Genomic DNA, 22,223 nt, shown 5'->3' on the forward strand with positions numbered 1-22,223 from the left:
TTTTGAGATATGGTGTGACATGTAAAAAAAACCTCCCCCCTTTTTACAAAATACTCAATAACTCAAAATTAAAATTTTGAATCATCACCAAAAAGTATACAGATATTAAGATTAATATAACTAAGAAGTGTTTAGAGTTTTAAGTCATAATCAAGAATCGTTTTTGAGATACAGTGCGACATGTGAAATAAAACACACCCCTGTTTTAGTTACAAAGTGCCGTAACTCAAAAAGTTTTAATCTTATTTTCAGCAAAAAGTATACAGATCATTTGACCATCATAAGAAACAACTATGTTAAGTTTCATGAAATTTGGATAAGTCGTTCTCAAGTTACGGTGCGACATGTTTACGCCGGACAGACATACAGACGGACGGACTGACGGACAGACGGATAGACAGACACCGGACATTTGTATACCATAATACGTCCCGTCAAAATTTTGACGGCGTATAAAAATAGTCTTTTCACATGTTTCATGTAAAGGAGTAGGTCCAGTAAGAGCCCTTTTTGGCCTCAAAATATAGCAGTTTTTCAAAATTGATAAAATGTAAACTTTTAGTTATTTATTAGAGTAGAGTGCTTCTGCTACATAAATATGGGCTATTGTTTACTATACAACGAACATATCTCGGGTACTGGCACCTTAAAGTCATGCTAAATTACTGAATTCTTCAAGATTCTAGCATTTTAGTTAAATTTTAGACGGTTTTCGTGTAAAACGAAAGTGGCCGCATTCGTGTTAATCCTTAATATTGAAATGGAAGTTTTATTTTATGATAATACATAACATATATAAAGTTTGAGGATGAACACTGATGCGGCCACTTTCATTTTTGACAAAAACCATCCAAAAAGTGTAATTTTTCGGCATATTTGGTTGACTTTTCATAGTTGACCTTGAATCGGATCGTTTTTAATCACTAAATCAGTTCAAATCTTTCACATAAACTAATTGATTCAAATGAAATAGACACTAAAGTGTTTAAAAAGTGGTCACAATCTTTTGTCAGATGAACCTGAAATTTGAGGCCAAAATCGGTCCTTACCGGACCTACTCCTTTGATTTCATGGTTTTGTAGAGTTTGTACACAATCCTATAGCAAATTTGTACTTTATAAATTTGTGGTTCAACTTTACTGACAAAATCCACTAAAAATTGGTATCTCATGAATAATAATGAATATGCATTGAAAGAGCAAACTCAGCATATTTAACTTTGATTTCAATAATGTATTTTAAATGTCTTTATATAAATACCTGTATCTGTTGATTATTTGTCTGTTGCTGTACTGTAGGGTAACCATGGTGCTGGGAAGTCATGGATACCGATGGCTGTACATTACTAGGCGGTGGCACTGGTGATTGATATCGTTGTTGTGGCACCTGTGTCTGTCCTTGTTGTTGGCTACTCCCAATAGGTGGTTGACCAGACTGTGCCACTGTTGGCATGGACTGACCTTGTTGCTGAACGCCTCCTTTATTTTGTGGCATCGTATTTGCCATTGTAGTCATATTTTGCACTTGTTGTACATATCCACCCTGTTGTGGCATTCCTGGTGGAATTGCCTGCATTTGTTGAGGGCCTTGTGGCAATGAACTTGATTGTTGGACCTGGGGCTGTTGGCCAAATCCAATAAAAGTTGATGAAGTCTGTGAGATTTGTGGCTGTGTACCATGCTGTAATTGTAGTCCAGGTTGTCTTGGTATTTGTTGTCCAGTTTGTGGAACTTGTTGTCCTGACAACTGATTTCCCTGTTGACTACCGAATCCTTGACCTGATGATGGCTGTTGTGTCTGTTGTCCTTGAACTGGCTGACCTTTTGAGTAACCTTGACTAGATTGATTGGATATATATGACATTTGACCTTGACCAGCCTGACTCATCTGTACAGGCCCATTACCAGATGTTGAAGTTTGCTGACTGCTCTGATGCTGACCACCATATCCATTATATGGTTGTTGCAAAGCCTGTTGTCTAAACTGTTGTGGTGTACTTTGTTGTTGGTTTGGTGGTTGTTGTCCAAACTGTTGTGGATTTCTTTGCTCCTGTGAGAACTGGGATGGCTGAGAAGATGATATCTTTGACTGTTGATGCGTTGTCTGAGAAGTTAATTGAGTATTTTGCCCTTGATTTTGTGGATACTGTGCTGAATGTTGTGGACCACCTTGACCTTGTTGATTACCAGGTTGCTGTCCATAATATTGAGGTTGCTGTTGACTTACATTTGGTTGTTGAATCGGCCTTGGTTGGGATGAATTCTGAGAGGTCAAGTGAGTATTTTGACCTTGATTTGGTGGATATTGCACTGAACTTTGAGGACCACCTTGACCTTGTTGATTATATGGTTGCTGTCCATAATATTGATTTTGATGTTGACTTACATTTGGTTGTTGAACCTGTGTCTGTGGGGATGGAGTCTGAGAGGTCACACGAATATTTTGCCCTTGATTACTTGGATATTGCACTGAACTTTGAGGACCACCTTGACCTTGTTGATTACCAGGTTGCTGGCCATAATATTGAGTTTGTTGTTGACTCACATTTGGTTGTTGAAATCTTTGTCCCTGTTGTTCTTGACTAATATTTGCTTGAGGAAACCTTTGGGGTGTCTGAAACGTTTGCTGTTGACCAACATTTGGCTGTTGAAATCTCTGTCCTGATGGCTGACCAGGGGTTTGTGGTTGACTAGCAATTGGCTGTTGAACTCTTTGATCCTGGGCTTGTTGAATAGGAGGTTGCTGTCCAGATTGGGTATATTGATTAGTTCCAGGAACTGCTGTTGGTAACCACTGTTGTTGACTCTGTTGATGTGGTAACTGACCTTGACTTTGAGGACTGAAACTACCTTGATAGTTTTGAGATTGCTGGTTTTGACCTTCACCCATCTGACCTTGCTGATACATTTGCCCTTGACTCTGACTTGGCTGAGAGTTCATTGTTTGTTGAGGCGTATACTTTGACTGTTCAGAAAGATTCTGTGGATTTGGTGAAATCCCACGTGTTGAATGAACTTCACCTTGTGATGACCTCTGTACAGAGGGTTGGTTGTATGTTGTTGTACTAGTCTAAAAATGTACAAGAAATATTTATGTGATAATTATCAAAATTTATCTCAAGTAACCTTTTTTTTTTATTTTCCTTTTTTATATGTTGCAGGTACATGTTGTATATACCTTTAATATGTTGTAAATGACTAAATTTTCAATATGAATTTGCCCTTATTACATGTACTTTTGTGCTTAACCTTTAGCATGACATAATTACACTAACACAAGTCATGTCTTTTTGTTTTCAGAGTCAAATCAGTATGAAATAAGATAATATTAACCAACTTATATATATATATCTTGCAAGAACTGCTGTTTACATATTTTTGAACTTTCAATCTTTTGTAGAAAATAACGATATTTTTTCAGGTTTAAAAAAACATATTCTAAGAAAATGGAGCATGAAAAAGTGGACATTTCAACCTCCATACAAAGAGTTAATAACTGAACCAAAACAATAACCAAAAGTTATAAGATATTAATGTATTTTTAAATTGTTTACCATGCCTCTCTAGCCATATGAAAATTATTCCTATGCCAAAAAAAAGAGGATAAAATTGGACAGAATGAAGAGTTGACAGATAGATGTCCCTTTCAATGTAATATATTGACAGTTTAAATTAATTTTTTGGAAATCAAAAACATACCTGTGCCATATAATTTTGTTGTGCAGATGATGGTATCTGATTCATTCTATCCTGCAATGCATTTCCATACCCTGGTGGAGCCATACCAGACTGTGCTGGGTGTCGTGAAGGAACATATTGTGCTCCTGGTGGGGGTGCACCACTAGTTGGGTCCTGCTGTCCTGTTGAAGACACCACATTTGTTTGAGGTACATGTTGACCTGTCTGAACCTGTCCCATATTTCCCATGGTATATCCCTGATTGGAAACTGCTTGCCCTTGTGCTTGTTGGTAGTTAGACTGGCTTGGTGCACCCTGACTAGAAAATGATTGATTTGAGCCTGGGGTCTGATGTCCTACTGATGTATTAGCTGGCATCTGGGGTAAATTATTAGTTAAAGGGTAACTGGCATTTGGACCAAAGCCACCTTGCATCTGTGGCATACCTGGTGGCATTCCTGATTGTGGCTGGCCCATATTATATCCTGCTGCAGACTGTGGCACATTTGGTTGGACCATTCTTTGTTGTGATTGTGGCATACCCTGAGGTCCAAGATTTTGCGTGTAACCAGATGGTTTGGTAGATCTATCAAATCTCACTGTACCAGTCATGCCGCCTTGTAAACTTGGAGATTGTGACGGTGATGGATAATTTACAGCTTGACCAGTTTCCCCTGCTGATGGATGCTGATAACCTTGGCCCCCTGGAGGCTGCTGGTATCCACCATTCCCATGTGGCTGTTGGTACCCACCAGCCCCTGGTGTCTGCTGGTACCCACCAACCCCTGATGGCTGCTGAGATGACCCAGTCACAGGAGGTAATGAATGAGCTCTTATCATAGCTAAAACTTTTGGGTCTGTGATTCCCAGTTTTCTAATATCTTCATCACTCATGCCATGTAATGGACTAGCTGGTAAACTATCTGGACCAGGAGGAAGATGAACTGGTGATGAAATTAAACTACTAGGCAGGGATCCAGTTGCCACTCTGCCTTTTCCAAATGTTTTAGGTTTCATAAAAGGGAGATAATCCTTTAATTTAGGTCCTTCAAAACCTGGCAGGGATGCATGCAAGTCTGGCATTGGGCCAATTGGACCAGATGGACTACCAGGCATGACTCCACCTGGACTATTCGAAAAGTTAGAAGGACCATATGGTAAGGCACTGCCTGGACCTTGGAGCATTGATGATGCATCTGCTGGTTTCTGAGTTACTGGTCTTACAGAAGGTTCTGAAAATATAATGATAACTATTGAATAGACTGTCTCTAATCATGATGATTTATATTAGGGTTTAACAAGAATGTGTCCTCAGTACACGAATGCCCCACTCGCACTTTCATTTTCTATGTTCAGTGGACCGTGACATTGGGATAAAGACTCTAATTTGGCATTAAAATTAGAAAGATCTTATCAAAGAGAACATGTATATTAAGTTTCAAGTTGATTGGACTTCAACTTCATCAAAAACTACCTTGACCAAAAACTTTAACCTGAAGCGGGACAGACCGACAAACTGACGGCAAACGAACGAACGGACGGACGAACGGACCCACAGACCAGAAAACATAAAACATTTCAATACACCTTTATGTATGCAGAGAAAAGTATTTTCTAATTAATTCTTGCATGAACTTTATATATCAATAATATCTGCTCATCTTGAAGAAATTTTTATACAAACAATATGAAGTTTACTCATTCCATTCCATTCCATTTGAATATTTAACAAGAGCCCTATACAAGTTTTACTCTTGGTTGAAGGTCCTACTGTGAGCCGAATTGTTCACTTCTTTATCTTCTAGTAGAATGGTAGACAGTTGCCTCATAAACTAAACATGTAGTGCATTCAAGCATAATCTAGTTACTGTAAATTCAGAAATTATTGCGAGGTTTTTATTATTGCGAAAAATGCGTCAGAGTTGTAAAGGCAATAATTTAAACTCTCATTTTGGATTGTTTTATATGAACTAAACAGGATTTTTCTCAAAATCGTTAAAATTAAAAATCGCATTTAAGTCTAAAAAAAATTGTAAGGGTTCCACGGAACCCAGTGTCTCGCCTACTATTGCTGTAAATCACAGGCTCAACAAAAATGAGGAAAATAATCAATAAAAATATTCCTCTTGATACTATCTTTTGATTGTAAGAAGCTTCTGTCCAAGTTTGGTAAAAATCTAGGATAGTTAATGAATCTAATAAATGTTTTGAAAACTTTAACTGCAGACTGTATGCAATGTTAACAGGAAGAAAATCTAAGTCCAAATTTACTTCTGGATACTATCTTATGATCATTATTAAGCTACTGTCCAAGTTTGGTACAAACCCAGGATAGTTTAAGAAAGTATACTTTAACCACAGAGTGAATGTAATGTTTCCCCGCAGAAAAACTAAGTCCATTTAAAAGTTAATACGGAAAAATGGATTTATTTTTTCACAAAATTTACTTCTGGATACTATCTTATGATCATAAGCAAGCTTCTGTCCAAGTTTTGTACAAACCCAGGATAGTTTAAGAAAGTTATCAAAATTCTTAAAACTTTAACCACAGAGTGAATGTAATGTTTCCCCGCAGAAAAAACTAAGTCCATTTATAAGTAAAATACGGAAAAAATGGAATTTCATTTTTTCAAAATTTACTTCTGGATACTATCTTATGATCATAAACAAGCTTCTGTCCAAGTTTGGTAGAAATCCAGTATAGTTTAAGAAAGTTATTAAAATTTCAAAAACTTTAACCACAGAGTGAATATTTGTGGACACCGCCGACGACGACAACGCCAACAACAGAAAGTAGGATCGCTTAGTCTCGCTTTTTCGACTAAAGTCAAAGGCTCGACAATGACAAAATCGCAATAATAAATGCACGCAATAATTTCTGAATTTACAGTACATGGTTTTAAGATTTCTCAAACATTGAATCTCCCTGGATGTCTGGGTTTTGACATATATCATGCAGATTAATATTTTTTTCTGATTCAACAATTTTTGTGCATTTACCACGAAATTAAATGTTTCATGAAGTTAAATTTTTTGTTGACTTGTATGGCAGATTTTTTCAACCTTTTCAATCAAATATCCATGAAAAACATGCTGCACATACTTATATACAAAGCATGAAAAAATGTATTATTTCTTACAGACAGAACTTTAAATTTTGTATCATATTTTTGGTAAAATCATAGATCCCATCCCTCACTATACATTGAAAACTGATTAAACCAAACCATGAATAAACTGGAAAACTCTCTAATCCAAACTTGTTCTGAGGACCAATCTTATCACATTTTATGCATTGTGAACCTGATGAAACCGAATACCTCCCAAAACCGAACAAAATCTCAAGTCCCGAAATGGTTCGGTTTTGTCAGGTTTTACTGTATAACATCATATTTATTTACCTTTAGGTTTGAGTCTGTCTATAACTTGTTGTCTTTCTTCTGATTGCTGTTTACAAATCCCTCTACATCGTTCTAGCAACCTGTTGATGTTGGTTTCAAGCTTCTTATAGAATTCCAAACCTTTCTGTGACTTAGCTAATAAATCTTCATAAACATCATATGAATTCTTTAGTCCCTCTATAGTGGCTTCTCTCCTGAAATAATTAATAGCTATTGTTTTATAATTTGGTACAAAAGTATAAGGAAAAGGACAAAAACTCACAAATAAAACAGAACACTTTCAAATTTTAACAATACTTTCTAGTGGTGTTCATGTCCTTATTTTGTCCTCTCATTTTCTTACTATGTACAATACACAAAAATATTATCTACAGACTTAAAATAAAATGGAGTTTTTAACCAATTTAAATAATTCAAACTCAATCTGTGTTTTTCCATAATAAGCATAGAGTATAAAAATGTATAAGTTTCATATAATGGTTGAGTCAAACTAAATAAGGGAATGGAAACCAACTTTGAGAGATACAGAATAGACACTGGTAAAATGTAATGCCCCCTCAGCCACAGAGGAGGCATAACCATCAAATCTAGCTAATACATTGTACACGTAGTTTTGTCTTTATTAGAATTGCTGCATGTATATTTAAGAATTGAATGCTTCTTTTTGTAACTTAATTGGGGTGTAAAAGGGTTGACCGAAGTACATTTTGTATGAAGTGCGGAAGCGCTTCATTCAAAAAATGTGTGCACGTTCAACGCTTTTACAACCCTATCAAGTTACAAAAAGAAGCATTCAATACTTATAATTACATTTTTTAGCTATGATCATGAAAAACATGAATTTTATAATTCATTTATTTAATTCACCTGTGCACTTTATTGTGGGACCACGTGTTATCATGAACGAAAAGTTTTATTGAGTGATGCAATTGCTTAAAGAAATAACATGTGATGTGCAGTTAGCCAATCAGAATAAAGAATGATAATGAAACATACATCTATTGTAATTATTTATTTATGTTATCTATAAACAAAAAGGACATCACATGTCAAAATTGTCATACCTGGTAATTGTATCTGCAGTGGCTCTCCTTGTTGTAGCATATCTAGCATTAACATCAGTCAAAGCTCTCAGTATGTTATCCTGGGCATCTAAGTTCTGATGGATGTAACCTATCTGTTTGTCATGTTTCTTAAGTTGTTCTTCGAACATTACCTTCAAATATGGAGAAAAAAAAATGGAAAAAATATACAACGCAAAATAATCATCAGTTTCAGTGTTTTATCTCCGGCAAATTCATGAATTAAATTTAGCATGGGGTAAAGCCATGTCCTTTTTCTTCTTAAAACTTGATGTCATGTGCCCTTTTGCAATATCAGGATCAATATCAGGTTGCGGTGTTGATTTTTGGCTGATCAAATCTTAACAAAGTTTTCAGAAATGTAAGTTATAGGTTGACACCTTGAAATTATGGCAAAAATTACAATGAACATTGATTAGAAAGTCTATTACGATGAAGTTCTAAAATTTACAGGAACTGACTACAATTTTTCAAGATAAAAAGAGAGATAACTCTTTTTTCTCCTTCATCCTTGAATTTCACATGACAAATTTTTGTTTCTTAACTAGTACTGTAATAATAAAAGCCACTATAGTAGTTACTATAATTGCAATTATTCCAGTATTTCAATCTGATTGGCTATTTCACCCATAAATTAAAGGGTCCCTGAAATGTACTAATGACTATTCACCATAGTATTACTTCCACCATCCTGTGCTACAATTTGATTGGTTATATCATCTTCTTTGACCTGTTTCCTAAACTGTTCCTCTAGCATGGCCCTCTGATTCTTCATTTCCTCCACTTTATCAAGTAATCTTTGTAGCTCTTTAACAACAGATTCTGATTCTGGATCTGTAATGAAATGTAACAAAAGATGTATATTACTGTGACCTTTTGCTTTCCACTTATTGCACTTCATTCAAATTTCTTACCCTATTGCAATTTGCTGTGGAATTTTACAGCAATTAGTTAAAATTCTAACCAGTCAAACAGTTAGGTAGATGAAATTAATTGCAATTTGGTCTGAATTTTAAATGAACAGCAAAAGGTTAAGAGCAACATTTACAGCCAAGTTGCAGCAACATTATATTATTTTCAAACTAAGGAAAACCTTCTCTTTTTTCAGTTCAAACATCAATAGTTTATAAATTAATAAACATATTTAGGTTATCTCTAGTAATCTTCATATGATAACATGCCACAAGCTAACATAACTATCTTGACCTACTAAAATGATTTAGATTTCAACTATTATATTATCTTAATTCAGAACTTTAAGAAAAGTTTTTCATTGATAAAATGTGACACCCAAAGGTTTCCCTGAAATGTTATTTGATAAATTCATATTGATCTACCCTTGTAGGCACCCTTTTCTGTCACTTTTACATGCATTTTTTTTTACTTCAGAATGTCAAAATAATTTGATATAGAAACAAACACAAGAAACAACAGACTGAGTATAAATATGAACTGCTATCCTGTCTTACCTCTGTCTCTTTCCAGTGATGGCAGGTGGTTCTTTATATCTTCTAAAGGACCAGCAAGAAGCTTTAGGTTGGTAATGTGTGTATTCATTGCTTTATGTAAATCAACATTGGACTGGTTCCCTTTTTTATGACCTTCCTGGAACCGGTCAGAGTCTTTCTTTATTTCAGGTAACATTGGGTTCTGGGATCTTTTTCCGAACTGTTTCTAAAAAGTAAAGATAATTGCAACTTAATAACATTTAACAAAATAATGTTAGCATTACAGTTGGGGATACAAACATTCAAAGAATGATGAAACTATAAAAACTGTGAGCAAAGCACTGATCCTTAACAAGTGGATAAACACACTACAAAACCCATTGAGATTATCACTATTTGGAATCCTGCAAAATATTTCATGACATTCAAACTAATGAAATCTTACAACATTCACTTTTACACTATGCTTTGACAGGCATTAGACATTTAATATTGTTACTGAACCTCTTTGATATACAGTTTAATAGAGCAGGAAAATAACTTTTAGTTTGCTGCATTAAACTCGTAAAATCTTTTTAAAATAAAATAGTGTCAACATTTTTGGCTTCAACATGTTCAATGTATATATATTTTGAATAAAATTGAATGAAATAAAAAAGGTCCCGTCTATCAAAAAGATTAGACTCTCATTCATATCCCTGAAACTCTTTATAATTTAAAATAGCCACTAATCATAATACCTGAAACTATTGGTATTATGAGACAGTCCCTTAATATGTTTGATTTATTGATTGATTTCTGTTTAACACTACTTTCATCACTATTGTTTTATTTCCTGACAGTCAGTTTTTATTGGTGGAGGGAGCCGGAGTGCAGAGAGAAATCCACTCACATTCAGTAGGAAAACAGACAATACCCTTTTAATTAAAACTTAAACTGATGTTATTTTGAGACAATCTAACTATGATACCAAAACCTTGAGGTATTTTGAGACAGCCCTTCTTAATATTACCTGAAACTCTTCATCTTCCTTTACATCATTTTCTATCAAATCATTAATTTCCTGTATGGCCAGCTCAACATCTGTAGCAGTGTTAGATACAGCTAAAATTAAAATATGTAAATTGATTACTGTGGATACATTTATTTTTCGTGGGTACCAATTTTCATAGATTATGAAAAACTTACACTTTTGTGGATATTTAATTTCATGGTTTTGGCGAAGACTGCATACAAGCATAAGGAAAATTTGTTATTTCTTTAACGTTTAATTTCGTGGTTAACATGTATCAAATGAAATCTACGAAAAATTAATATCAAATGAATAATAATGAATCCACAGTATGCATTTTCCTACTGAGAAATTATTTTTCATTGATGAATTTGATATTGATCATTGTTGATTTTATATCTTGTGTAAAAAAAAATTGCGAAGACTGCATACAAGCATAAGGAAAATTTGTTATTTCTTTAACGTTTAATTCCGTGGTTAACATGTATCAAATGAAATCTACGAAAAATTAATATCAAATGAATAATAATGAATCCACAGTATGCATTTTCCTACTGAGAAATTATTTTTCATTGATGAATTCGATATTGATCATTGTTGATTTTATATCTTGTGTAAAAAAAAAATCCATAGAATACAAAGTTTTGTACATGAGTATTCTAGAGACAGACAAATGGCATGACCTCATTCTCAAATAGAATCTCCATTAAGATGGGTGGTAATTACAGTTAAGAAATTGTCCTTTTTGGTTGTGGAAATTTGTTACGTGATTAGTTTTTTTCATCCATTTTTTTATCTGTGACTTGTGATAAGTGCATTATTTGTGTCTTGTTTTCAACATTCTCAGTGATGATGGTTTTAAATCGTCATTTTTTTTAACAGTGAAGAAGGTGTTAAACTGTTGTTTATCTAAAACAGTTTTGGTGTTTTTCCTGTGAACGATGATCAGCAAATTTAACATTTCATGAACCTTGATGAAAACCCCTAATTAATTAAAAAAAAATTGTTAAAAATAAATTGGTCACAAATACTAATTGGATTACAGTATGTTACCTCCCATTGCGTCCACCAGGTCTTTAATAGCATTTGGTCTAACACTAACAGCAGCACACTTCTCAAGTAAATCTTGTGGTAGTCTCTCAGGTTCAAAGTTCAGTTTAGAGGGGTCAAGGTTCAAAGAGGACATGAACTGCCTGTAAACAAAAAGATAAATAAAAAATTTGAAAAAAATGTGTGTTAAGTAAAGTTTTTAATCTGACAAGAGTGCTGTCTCTGTTAGAATGTTATCATTTTCTAAATAGAAGTATTAAACTGATCTTATAATTTTAAAATTATTTCAGTAGTTCAAATTCTAAACAATATAAAAAAGAAGATGTGGTATGATTGCCAATGAGACAACTGTCCACTATCCACAAAAGACCAAAATGACACAAACATTAACAATTATAGGTCACCGTACGGCCTTCAACAATTAGCAAAGCCCATACCACATATAGTCAGCTATAAAATGAATGTTTTTAAATCTTTATCATATCCTATCCCAACACCCCAACTCCATAGATGACATGGTGTTTCAAACATTTATTAAGGTGGATTAGAATATACTAATTGACCATGGCCATTTCCATTGTCAGGAGCCCAAGCCATTGCATGGTGAAAATCAATCTTAAAATTACTGTAATTTTAAAAAGGGGCACAGCACCTCATGATTTGTTTGACTTTGTTTCAATTCTTCTATAATATTTTCTTTCTTTCCATGTTTATCCATTCAACAAACATAGTATAGAATATTTTCACAATGTTGCAACAGTCAGTGGCAGATACAGAAATTTTCATAAGTGGGGGCCCACTGACTGCCTAAGAGAAGGCCCGCTCCAGTCATGCTTCAGTGATTCCCTATATAAGCAACCAATTTTTTTCCCAAAAAGAAGGGGCCTAGCCCCCTAAATCCGCCTCTGACAGTTGGATAGTAGGGTCATTGGCAATCATACATCTTCTTATTTTATATTTTAGGTATACTTACAATAAAGCCATATTTTTCCCCTCTATTTCTGCTCCAACTGTTCTCATTAACTTTGCCTTTTCTTCACTGTGGTAAAAAAAACAAATGTATCAACTTCATTATTTGTTGGATACTTTCTTGTGTGGATTTTGTGTGTACAGGGGAACAACAAATTGGAATGTTTTACAAATTTTCTATAGAAATAAATGCAGACTATGACAAAACCATGAAATTAAATATCAACGAAAATGCAAGTTTTCCTCAATCCACAAAAATTAGAACCCACGAAAATAAATGATATCAAAATTAATGTTTTAGCTAAAGATATTTTTTCAACAAGAATAAGTCCATAGTTCACACTTTGCCACTTGCTCTATCATTTCTTATCATGTTAAGTGGACCCTGAAGTTGGGGTCAAAATCTAATTTGGCATTAAAACCACCTTTCTTCTATCATGTCGACATAGAAAAATCTAAGAAATGAGTGAGGAAGGGAAAGACAAAAATTTACTGAAAAATATACTTTTATTAAAAGGAACTATATTCGCGGACAAAGAAAAGCCGGGTCATGAATAGTGGTCTTGGGCCAGGATGTTCTTATCCCAGGAATAGATTGCCTTAGCCGTATTTGGCAAAACCTTTTGTGAATTTTGGGACTTCAATGCTCTTCAACTGTGTACCCGTTTGGCTTTATAACTATTTTGATCTGAGCATCACTGATGAGTCTTATGTAGACAAAAAGCGCATCTGACGTATTAAATTATAATCCTAGTATCTTTGATAACTATTTGCCTACTACAAATTGACATAGTGTTTTTATGAACATGTTCCTTTTGGTAAACTCACCTGTACATAGACGATGCCTCATGAGCAGACATGGGAACCAGTTTCTGGAATATATCTGGTCCTGATACTTCAGGATCATTCCAGTTGAATGGTATACCTTTTACTAAAGATGCACCTAAAAATATAAATAATCATAAGGTATTATTGATTTTTATAATTTCTATCACTGGATCAAATTTTTTTTTAAATTCTATGAATTTTATTTTCTACAAAATACGACAACTGACATAAAGTTTCTTATAAAAGGACTGAACAAAGATAAAAATCACTTTGAATTGACAATTTTAAGGAAGTTTAAGGTAAAAGCTGTCTCTTTCAATGGTTAAAAAAGTAAAGGAAGAATATTTATAAATTTCTTTGTTAAAATCTAAAGGTGTATAGCAAGTTTCCAGGGTTATAAAAAAATTATAAAAACTTGGGCCATGTCCTTGAATTTTGAACTTACCTTTAACCTCTGGTAGTGTGTCTCCTGCTGGGATTTTTTCATGATATACATAGTCATTGTCTTTCTTTGCAGACTGGAACCTACAATATTACATGTTATTAAATAAAACACTCCATAAATATTAAAAAACTCCTGGCCTTGTGGTCATAAAACTTTCGAGCACAATTTTTGTACTCAGTCTCAAAACTCAACCAACCAAAATACCAGGCCTTTGGTCATAAAACTTTTGAGCACAATTTTTGTACTCAGACTCAAAAATCAACCAATCAAAATACCAGATTTCATGTTTCAAGCATGATTGTTGTTCTCTGAGCACTGAGCAAAGTTTTATAACTTCAACCCTTGATATGTGGACTTCAACCCATATTCAACCATACACATGTTTTTATTGAAATGAATATTTTCTCTGTTATTTCTGAAGCATTTATGAAGCTGAACTGGCCAAAGGTTCACACTGAAACACCGCAGCTTGCACATATAGGTATCATATGGCTTCATAGCATAGAAACTGACCTAATGAAAGTGATTGCATACATTTACAATATGTACATGTAAACACTTTGATTGATTTTAAAATATCTAAATACAAAATAAAAGATGATTTTTTGTCGCTTTTGAAGGATACTTATATCAACTTTAACATATTTAAGGAATGACTGTAATATTTTTTCTGTCTATGAAGAAATAACATAAACAATTTGGTGCACACTGAATAACACGCGTATCGGGTTATTTAACAGTGTACACCACATTTTTTTTATGTTATTTTGAATAGACAGAAAAAATATTACAGTCATTTCTTATAATTTAATTCTAAATTCAATTTTAAACCGTAGAAAACCATGGAAAAAACGTTGATAACGTCACAGTCACATGACTAAATTATGTCTATGGGCTCATAACAAAATAATGTCAGCCAATCAGAAGACATGTTACATCCAAAATTAAATTAGGTATTGATATTCATTTGCATAAGGCTGATTTCTATCAAATCCAGCCCATGGATAGATTGACATACTATTTGTATTCCTTTTCAGTAAATACTTACTTGCCACCCACAACATCATTTGTAAATCTCAAAGATTCTTGGATATCAGACGACTCACTCTAAAATATATATAATAGTTTAATATTTAGTAAGATCTGTGCAATTAAAACATATTTTTAGTAATATTTTATATATTAAGGTGGTACCCAAACACCTTGACTAAATCAATGTGAATGGGAAAAAATTCAATGGATATAAAGCAGTTTGACAAACCCCAAATTTTGATCATTTTGATTCAATATTTCCTTAACAATAGAATGTCATCAAAATGTTCAGTTGATTTTAACAGAGTTATCTCCCTGTAGTGTTATGTACCACCTTAATTTTTACTTTGTTTTCCGATCACTTTCATTTTAATTCACCGCTTTGTAAATCACAGTAAGAATGTCTATTTCATTTTGTTTATGTCATGTGACTTTTTTTTACTTATGTTTTGTAATGGTCTTTTATAGCTGGCAATATGGTATGGATTTTGCTCATTGTTGAAGGTGGTACAGTGACCTGTATTTGTTAATATTTATATCATTTCGATTCTAATAAATGTGTTGAATTTTATTTGCATAAATAATCAATGTTCTTTCAAGTCTGGCAAACTAAAACTGGCAGATTTATCACTTCTCTTTATATTTATACACTGTGAATATGATAATGACCCTACCTTAGCCATCTTAATAGCATCCTTCAGTTTATCATAGGACAATGTATAGTAAGCCACACATTCTCCAAACTTTTCCTGTTCTTCAGAGTTCCTCCCCATGTAATAATTTGTGATTACTTCATAAAATAAAATTTTCAGTTCTGCTCGCTTCTTCCAGTCCTAAAAAATAAAGTATTGTTTCTCATACTTTATAAAATATCATTTCCCAGCTTCTTTTATTTACATTTTGAGATCGGAAGTTATATTCACTTAGGTCAAATAAATGTATATGTGTGGTTCAAGTTACCTTACCTACCTTACATTTTAGTCTTTATGATTGCCTACCCTAAAGTTAGAATGTTGCTTCCATAAATTCAATGTAAATAAAAAACATAAAATTTAAAAAAATACTGTCCTACCCATCTTAACGTTTTCTAAGATATACATGATATATAACTGGAACCATACATACTATTTAATTTGGTCCTATTGCATAACTATGTAAAATTGTGTGTACAAATAGGCAAATTGATATGGGAGAGCATTGAAGTCATATGAAACGAGTGATTGTTGAAATTTTTTTTATCCAATTTTTAAACCAATGCGTGTATATATCATAAACTTAGTCTTCTGTGCACGATTTTATCATTTGTACGCAACCATATGGTATAATCGTCAATATTTTTCTCTCTCTGTCTGTTACGAAGTGAAAATATGGCAGCTACTTAAATATCGTGTTTGAAAGCTGAAGTTTACCGATTGACACCTTATAGTAAACAATCAACAATTAAACGTGGATACTGAGCATGTGTTTAACATGTACAATCAAATAATAGTTTAGTTTAAGGACAGATCCGTGTGTATTGAGATAACCGGATTTTTACGAGGATCATGTTAAGGTCACTTTGCATACGGAATATATAACCAGCAAGCAATTCAAATAAAGTAAACTTCTTCTAAATATGAACAAATCAAAAAAAAATCTTCAGAAAAAAGTGTATCTACATAAATTCTATAATGAAAACTATCAATTTAGTTATAAAAAACATATGCATTATTTTTTTTTAATTTCAGGTTTTATATGACTTTAAGTATTTCGATAAGCAAATATATTCATTAAATGTTCTCTCTTGATATTTTGGAAAGCCTTTATACAAGATCAGGAACATTTTCTTGTTATTTTTCAAGTATACTTTAACAGACTAATAAAAATTACTCTAGTAAGTCTGTATCGGTTGTCCAATGACATGATTTGTATGAATAAAACTACATCTACCCCAACATGCCCAAAGCAACAGTTTACATCGTACTACATGTACCTTATACTTTCGTGAGCCTAAGATGGCGTCCATATTTTCTGTCTGCAGTGATTTAATGACAGTTCTGTAGAATTCCACAACTTGTGCTGAGACTTTAGCAGTGATTGTGTTCTTTCTACTATCTATCATGGACTTCTCTAAAATACATTCCTGTGCTTGAGCCTATGTAAATAATATAACAATACACATAAAATCTTAATATTATTGCATTTATTTATCGAATATTTTCTATTATTTTTCGAATATTTTCTAATATGCATGTTACATAGTCATAGTGTCATGTTATGATATCAAAGACATTAACTATCTTTTCAAAATTGAGTTATGCTTTGTCTTCATAAATATTTTTTTTGAGCATTTCATACAAGTGAAGACCATATTTTAATTATAACCTGTTGTGTTGATGAGGTTGATGTTTCATTTATGTAGCTTTACACAGTAACACCCGCGATTTATAAGTGCATCATTTAGCTTAGTAGTTCTCACACATATCATTCCAGACAACAAAGGATGTGCACCCTGTTGCATACCATTAATAGGGGTCGAAAGTTATAGATACCTCTGTTTGCTAGCACTTGGATGTTTTTTTCAGGTATTTTTAGAATCAATCTTTTAACAAGTGGGTACACAAGTTCCCATTTTTTATCTTCATCAAAACGAAATTACAGATTTTTTTTAATGTTTTGGAATACACTGATTTTTTTGGTTGGCCTTATACTAAATCAGTAATAGGTTTAGAAAGTTGAGACTGTTCATATTTATAATATATAAGTACATGTATATGTTGGCAGTTTCACAAAAAATCATGTCATGAACAATTCAGTATACCTATGATCTCCTTCAGTCATAAGATTTTTTGGGAAACTAATCACTTAAATATGTAACTCTAAATTCAGTGACTATCACAACTTATACTAACCAGCATTAAATGTACTTGGAATGTTAAGACTTCATGTGACATATCTACGCTAAGATTAGACGATCCAAAATGATCACGTAAATATTCAAATGCCCAAGCAGCACACTGGAAGTGGGTACAGGATACCTTCATCCCCTGGAATGAAAAAAAAAACCATCCATGAAATATTATAATAACTTCATGTCAATAATGTCATCTATATTTATATATATATATAATTTAATTTTGGATGTAACATGTCTTCTGATTGGCTGATGTAATTTTGTTATGAGCCCATAGACATAATTTAGTCATGTGACCGTGACGTCATCAACGTTTTTTCATGGTTTTCTACGCTTTAAAATGGAATTTAGAATAAAATTATAAGAAATGACTGTAATACGCGCGTTATTCAATTTTCACCAAATTTTTTAAGTTATTTCGAATAGACAGAAAAAATATTACAGTCATTCCTTCAATAATACAAATGCTGGTGTCGAAATAAGATTGATTGATGGTGTTTAAAAAACAGTAAAATCACAAAAATACTGAACTCCAAGGAAAATTCAATGATAAAGTCCGTAATCACATGGCAAATTCAAGTGACAAAACACATCAAGTGACAAGCCACTAACATCACTCTTCTTTCTCTTGTCAATATATATCTAAATGGACAGTTTTTTTGGGTTGGCAGAGTACAAAGCAAGAACTGCTGACTTTCAGCATGAAACAAACCTGACAACTCGTGTCAAATAGGATAGATTTATTGTCAACAGGCTAATTATACTGTAGTTGAACTACATGTAGTACTGCCAAATTCATTTATATGACTGTCTGAAGTCAGGAGCCTTTAATTCAGGGGATGTTGTTGGTTCATCTATGCCAATCTTTTTTCCAATTGTACTGTTATAAATTAGGTAATTATTTTCCAGGTCTGAATTGTTTTACAAGCTGACTATACTGTATGTTTTTTGCCATTGTAATTGCTTATTTCCACATCATTTGAACCTGGTAGATAGTTGTCTCATTGGCAACCATTCCATGTCTCCCTAATTCTATATAGCTATAAATAGTAAATATATAACCTACATCTGCACTCTGTCTGGTTTCTATACTACCTAGTATAGAATGTAAAGCTCCTATGTTGTATAGAATACAGGCCTGTTCAAACTTTACATCAGGAATCGTAACTTCTCTTCCCAGGAAAACATCCTCCCTGAAACAACACAAGCATATACAACTGTTGCCATTATATGTAAAAAAGAAGTTGTCATATAAACTTGAAAGAATCTGTTTATTTTTTTCCTTTTTTTTACAATATCTAGAGGTGTTTCACTGTCAGTGTGTAAAACACATCATCCATTTTGTTTTTGAGATTGTGGTAAGAAGTATGTAGAAAATAATTAGGATTGTTTTTCTGAATAAGTTTTTTTTGAAATAATTGAAAGGGATTAAACAGCTTATTTATGTGTATGTTTTGTCAATGTTCTCTGCTTCAAATAATATGTTCAATATTTCTTCAGTATTTACTATTCTAATGGCAGTCAAATCCTTTTATATCAATGAACTGATCGATCATGCATGATATGCAGAAAATCATGGCCTAATCTAAATATAATATTAATACATGTATATTTGTTTAGTCTGGTAAGCAAAGTGTAAATTCAAATTCATATTAATGTACTTACCAGGTAAAATTGATCCCACATTCTCCTTCCTCCCCCATGGGGAACCTCCCTTGTAAGAATTGTAACTGGGCATAGTACTTCTTCAATGTACTACATCCCATGAAATCATGTGACACATGGACAGCACTCTGAAAAATAAAGGTAATTTAAAATATAGCAAAATGTTCATGTATCTTTTCTGTATCTCAAATTCCATACTTCAACATATCAGATATCTGCATCTTCAATTATGTTCTTTATTGATTTAAAATTTCTTCCTGTTTAACCAAATAAAAATGCAGTTCCTGTAATCATGGTAATCAAGAATTGAAACTTGTAATGAATGTCCAGCTTCTTCAAACATGGCAAAGAAAAGAACACATAAAATTGAAAAGCCTTCATGAAACATTGAAAAGTAATCAGCTTTCAAGAGCCTCACACTTAAATCCCAATCTCTTGCAATATATTTTGATTTTATGAACAGCTTCTTTTCGTAAGCATATTATGTTCAGTGTAATTAGACACGTCACTGTATTCTAGACTACATCATTACCTGTCTCAGCTGTTCTAGATCACTACAAGCTTTGTTATAATGAGCAGGATCTTCTCCATAATGGTTCTTGATGTACTAAAATTGAAAGAAAATTATTTACACATACATACTGTATGCATTGTACTAGCATGACTAAAGTGTCTGGTTTGAACAAATTCTCTATTTTGAACTACATGTACAAATGTATATAACGTTTCTATATTTCTTTTAACTACATGCACATGTACTTTAAATGTGTAGTTAACCATGTTAACCTATACTTTCTACATACCTTCAACACTATGTAATACTAACCATACTAACATGACTAACAATGATTCTTAACATTTGAAAGGTTAAAATTATAAGCTGATAAGAATTAAATATGAAGAGTAAGAATGAACATGTATTTGTTTAGGGGCCAGCTGAAGGACGCCTCCGGGTGCGGGAATTTCTCGCTACATTGAAGACCTGTTGGTGACCTTCTGCTGTTGTTTTTTTATTTGGTCGGGTTGTTGTCTCTTTGACACATTCCCCATTTCCATTCTCAATTTTATATATATATATATATAAAAGAATTGCTTACATACATAGTGTAAGCGGGATACAGGAATCTGACAAAACAGTAAGCGGAATCTGGAATCGGAACCCCCCCCCCCCCCAAATGAGACCCCCTTGTATCTTAACATAAACTGAATGTGCTGTTATTGTTATTAATGTAAGCAAGAACTTCTAGCCAATCTTCTTCTCCCATAAACTGCCCACATTCAACTTTCTGAATATTCCGGCAAATTGGTTCTGCATGGTTAAAAAACAGGATAAAAAGAAATGTTCATCTTTATTATGATGTTTAAAGTGGCTCATGTAAATTACCCTTAACAAAATGTTCTATTCTACAGATTGTTAGATAAAAAGTTGGTAAAATGCTGCATCAAGTATAAAAAAACAAGTATTACATGTACATTATAAGTTATATAAAAGGTTTTTTTTTTAATCCTATGAGTATGATGAGTCATTGGCATGTGCTGTTGTTTACAATTATGTTACTAAAAATAACCTGTATCGATCAGGTAGCTTCTGTAAATCAAAATTTTATATAAGAAAATTTCAGCGAAATCGGTAATCATCTTTTCCTAAAAACCTTTTAATATATAAATTTTCGGTATTTTTTTTTCATTCTGACAGTTGTTACACGAAAAATTGTATCTCGAATAATCACCTCTAAATGCATGAATATATTCTAAAATATACAATCAACAGAGTAAACAATAACTCCAAGCTTTGGATAAACTAACCTGCTTCAAGACTGGACCAAAATCAACATATTCTGGACACTGTTTAAGTTCAAAAGACAGCATCGGCATCCGAGGCACAGCCTCCATTTTTCTTGTTTTTGCTTTTACTAAAGAGTACTTTCAAGGGAGGTAATAACTTTTTTATAACGGAAAAGCAACACGTGAACCCGGAATACCTGTATTTATAATTTACTACAGAAAATGAAATACGAAATATATATATATATATTCATGAGATAAAAAAAAAAATTAAAAATTTCAAAATTAGAGTTCATAAGATAGAAATATTCCATATCGGGAACCCTTCCTCTTGCTCCCTCTATTTTCATCCCTTGAATGATTGTCTTTCATGGATGACCAACAAATAAACTGTGACAAAGTATGTACTGTGATTTCATCTACACTATGTTTACTAAATCGATTGAAGCATTATATTTCACAAATATATATGATTATTGCTATACATTATGGACTGAAACAAGTAATCTAAATATGGAAAAATGTCAGTAAAACTACAAAAAAAGGGCAGCCACAATCATTCTTAACAAAGCATATAGGACACACCGTCAAAAACTTTATTCAAAGGATGGTTAACGTTTCAAACAAGAATCACATATTATTACAAAGGAGTATTAATGTATAAGTGTGTTGATAGTCTTGTACCTGATTATCTTTGTCAATTATTTAACAATAACCAAAATGTTAATACGAGATATTCTTAGCGTTCATCCGGCGGACAATAATAGTCTTTTCATAGTACGTCCGAGAACAAGTTTTAGGAAAACAAACCATTTCAATATTCCGGTACAGTTCTTTGGAACAGTACTAGTATTCCAGTTGAAATAAAAAAAAAGTTAGAAACGATAGAACAGTTAAAAGCAAAGCTTTTATAATTTCTTGTTTCTATACTAAAAA

The 22,223-nt window shown here is 33.0% G+C and overlaps 1 protein-coding gene across 1 annotated transcript in view; it reads right to left on the reverse strand.

Moving 5' to 3' along the window:
• Positions 1 to 21,420, reverse strand: part of LOC134699862 (tyrosine-protein phosphatase non-receptor type 23-like) — a 34,982-nt gene extending 13,562 nt beyond the window's left edge. Inside the window, exons 1-19 of the mRNA XM_063561268.1 lie at positions 21,309 to 21,420; positions 20,035 to 20,109; positions 19,503 to 19,630; positions 18,904 to 19,030; positions 17,836 to 17,970; positions 16,917 to 17,078; positions 15,619 to 15,777; positions 14,961 to 15,019; positions 13,913 to 13,992; positions 13,468 to 13,582; positions 12,644 to 12,709; positions 11,674 to 11,813; positions 10,621 to 10,712; positions 9,630 to 9,834; positions 8,831 to 8,994; positions 8,143 to 8,294; positions 7,079 to 7,272; positions 3,699 to 4,909; positions 1,261 to 3,069 (exon numbers count right to left, since the gene is read on the reverse strand). Of these exons, the coding sequence (XP_063417338.1) occupies positions 1,261 to 3,069; positions 3,699 to 4,909; positions 7,079 to 7,272; positions 8,143 to 8,294; positions 8,831 to 8,994; positions 9,630 to 9,834; positions 10,621 to 10,712; positions 11,674 to 11,813; positions 12,644 to 12,709; positions 13,468 to 13,582; positions 13,913 to 13,992; positions 14,961 to 15,019; positions 15,619 to 15,777; positions 16,917 to 17,078; positions 17,836 to 17,970; positions 18,904 to 19,030; positions 19,503 to 19,630; positions 20,035 to 20,109; positions 21,309 to 21,395 (5,160 nt within the window). The 5' untranslated portion in view covers positions 21,396 to 21,420. The remainder of the gene's footprint in view (positions 1 to 1,260; positions 3,070 to 3,698; positions 4,910 to 7,078; positions 7,273 to 8,142; positions 8,295 to 8,830; positions 8,995 to 9,629; positions 9,835 to 10,620; positions 10,713 to 11,673; positions 11,814 to 12,643; positions 12,710 to 13,467; positions 13,583 to 13,912; positions 13,993 to 14,960; positions 15,020 to 15,618; positions 15,778 to 16,916; positions 17,079 to 17,835; positions 17,971 to 18,903; positions 19,031 to 19,502; positions 19,631 to 20,034; positions 20,110 to 21,308) is intronic.
• Between the last annotated feature and the right edge of the window lie 803 nt (positions 21,421 to 22,223).

This window comes from Mytilus trossulus, unplaced genomic scaffold, assembly GCF_036588685.1.
Source record: "Mytilus trossulus isolate FHL-02 unplaced genomic scaffold, PNRI_Mtr1.1.1.hap1 h1tg000085l___fragment_1__unscaffolded, whole genome shotgun sequence".
Classification (NCBI taxonomy): domain Eukaryota; kingdom Metazoa; phylum Mollusca; class Bivalvia; order Mytilida; family Mytilidae; genus Mytilus; species Mytilus trossulus.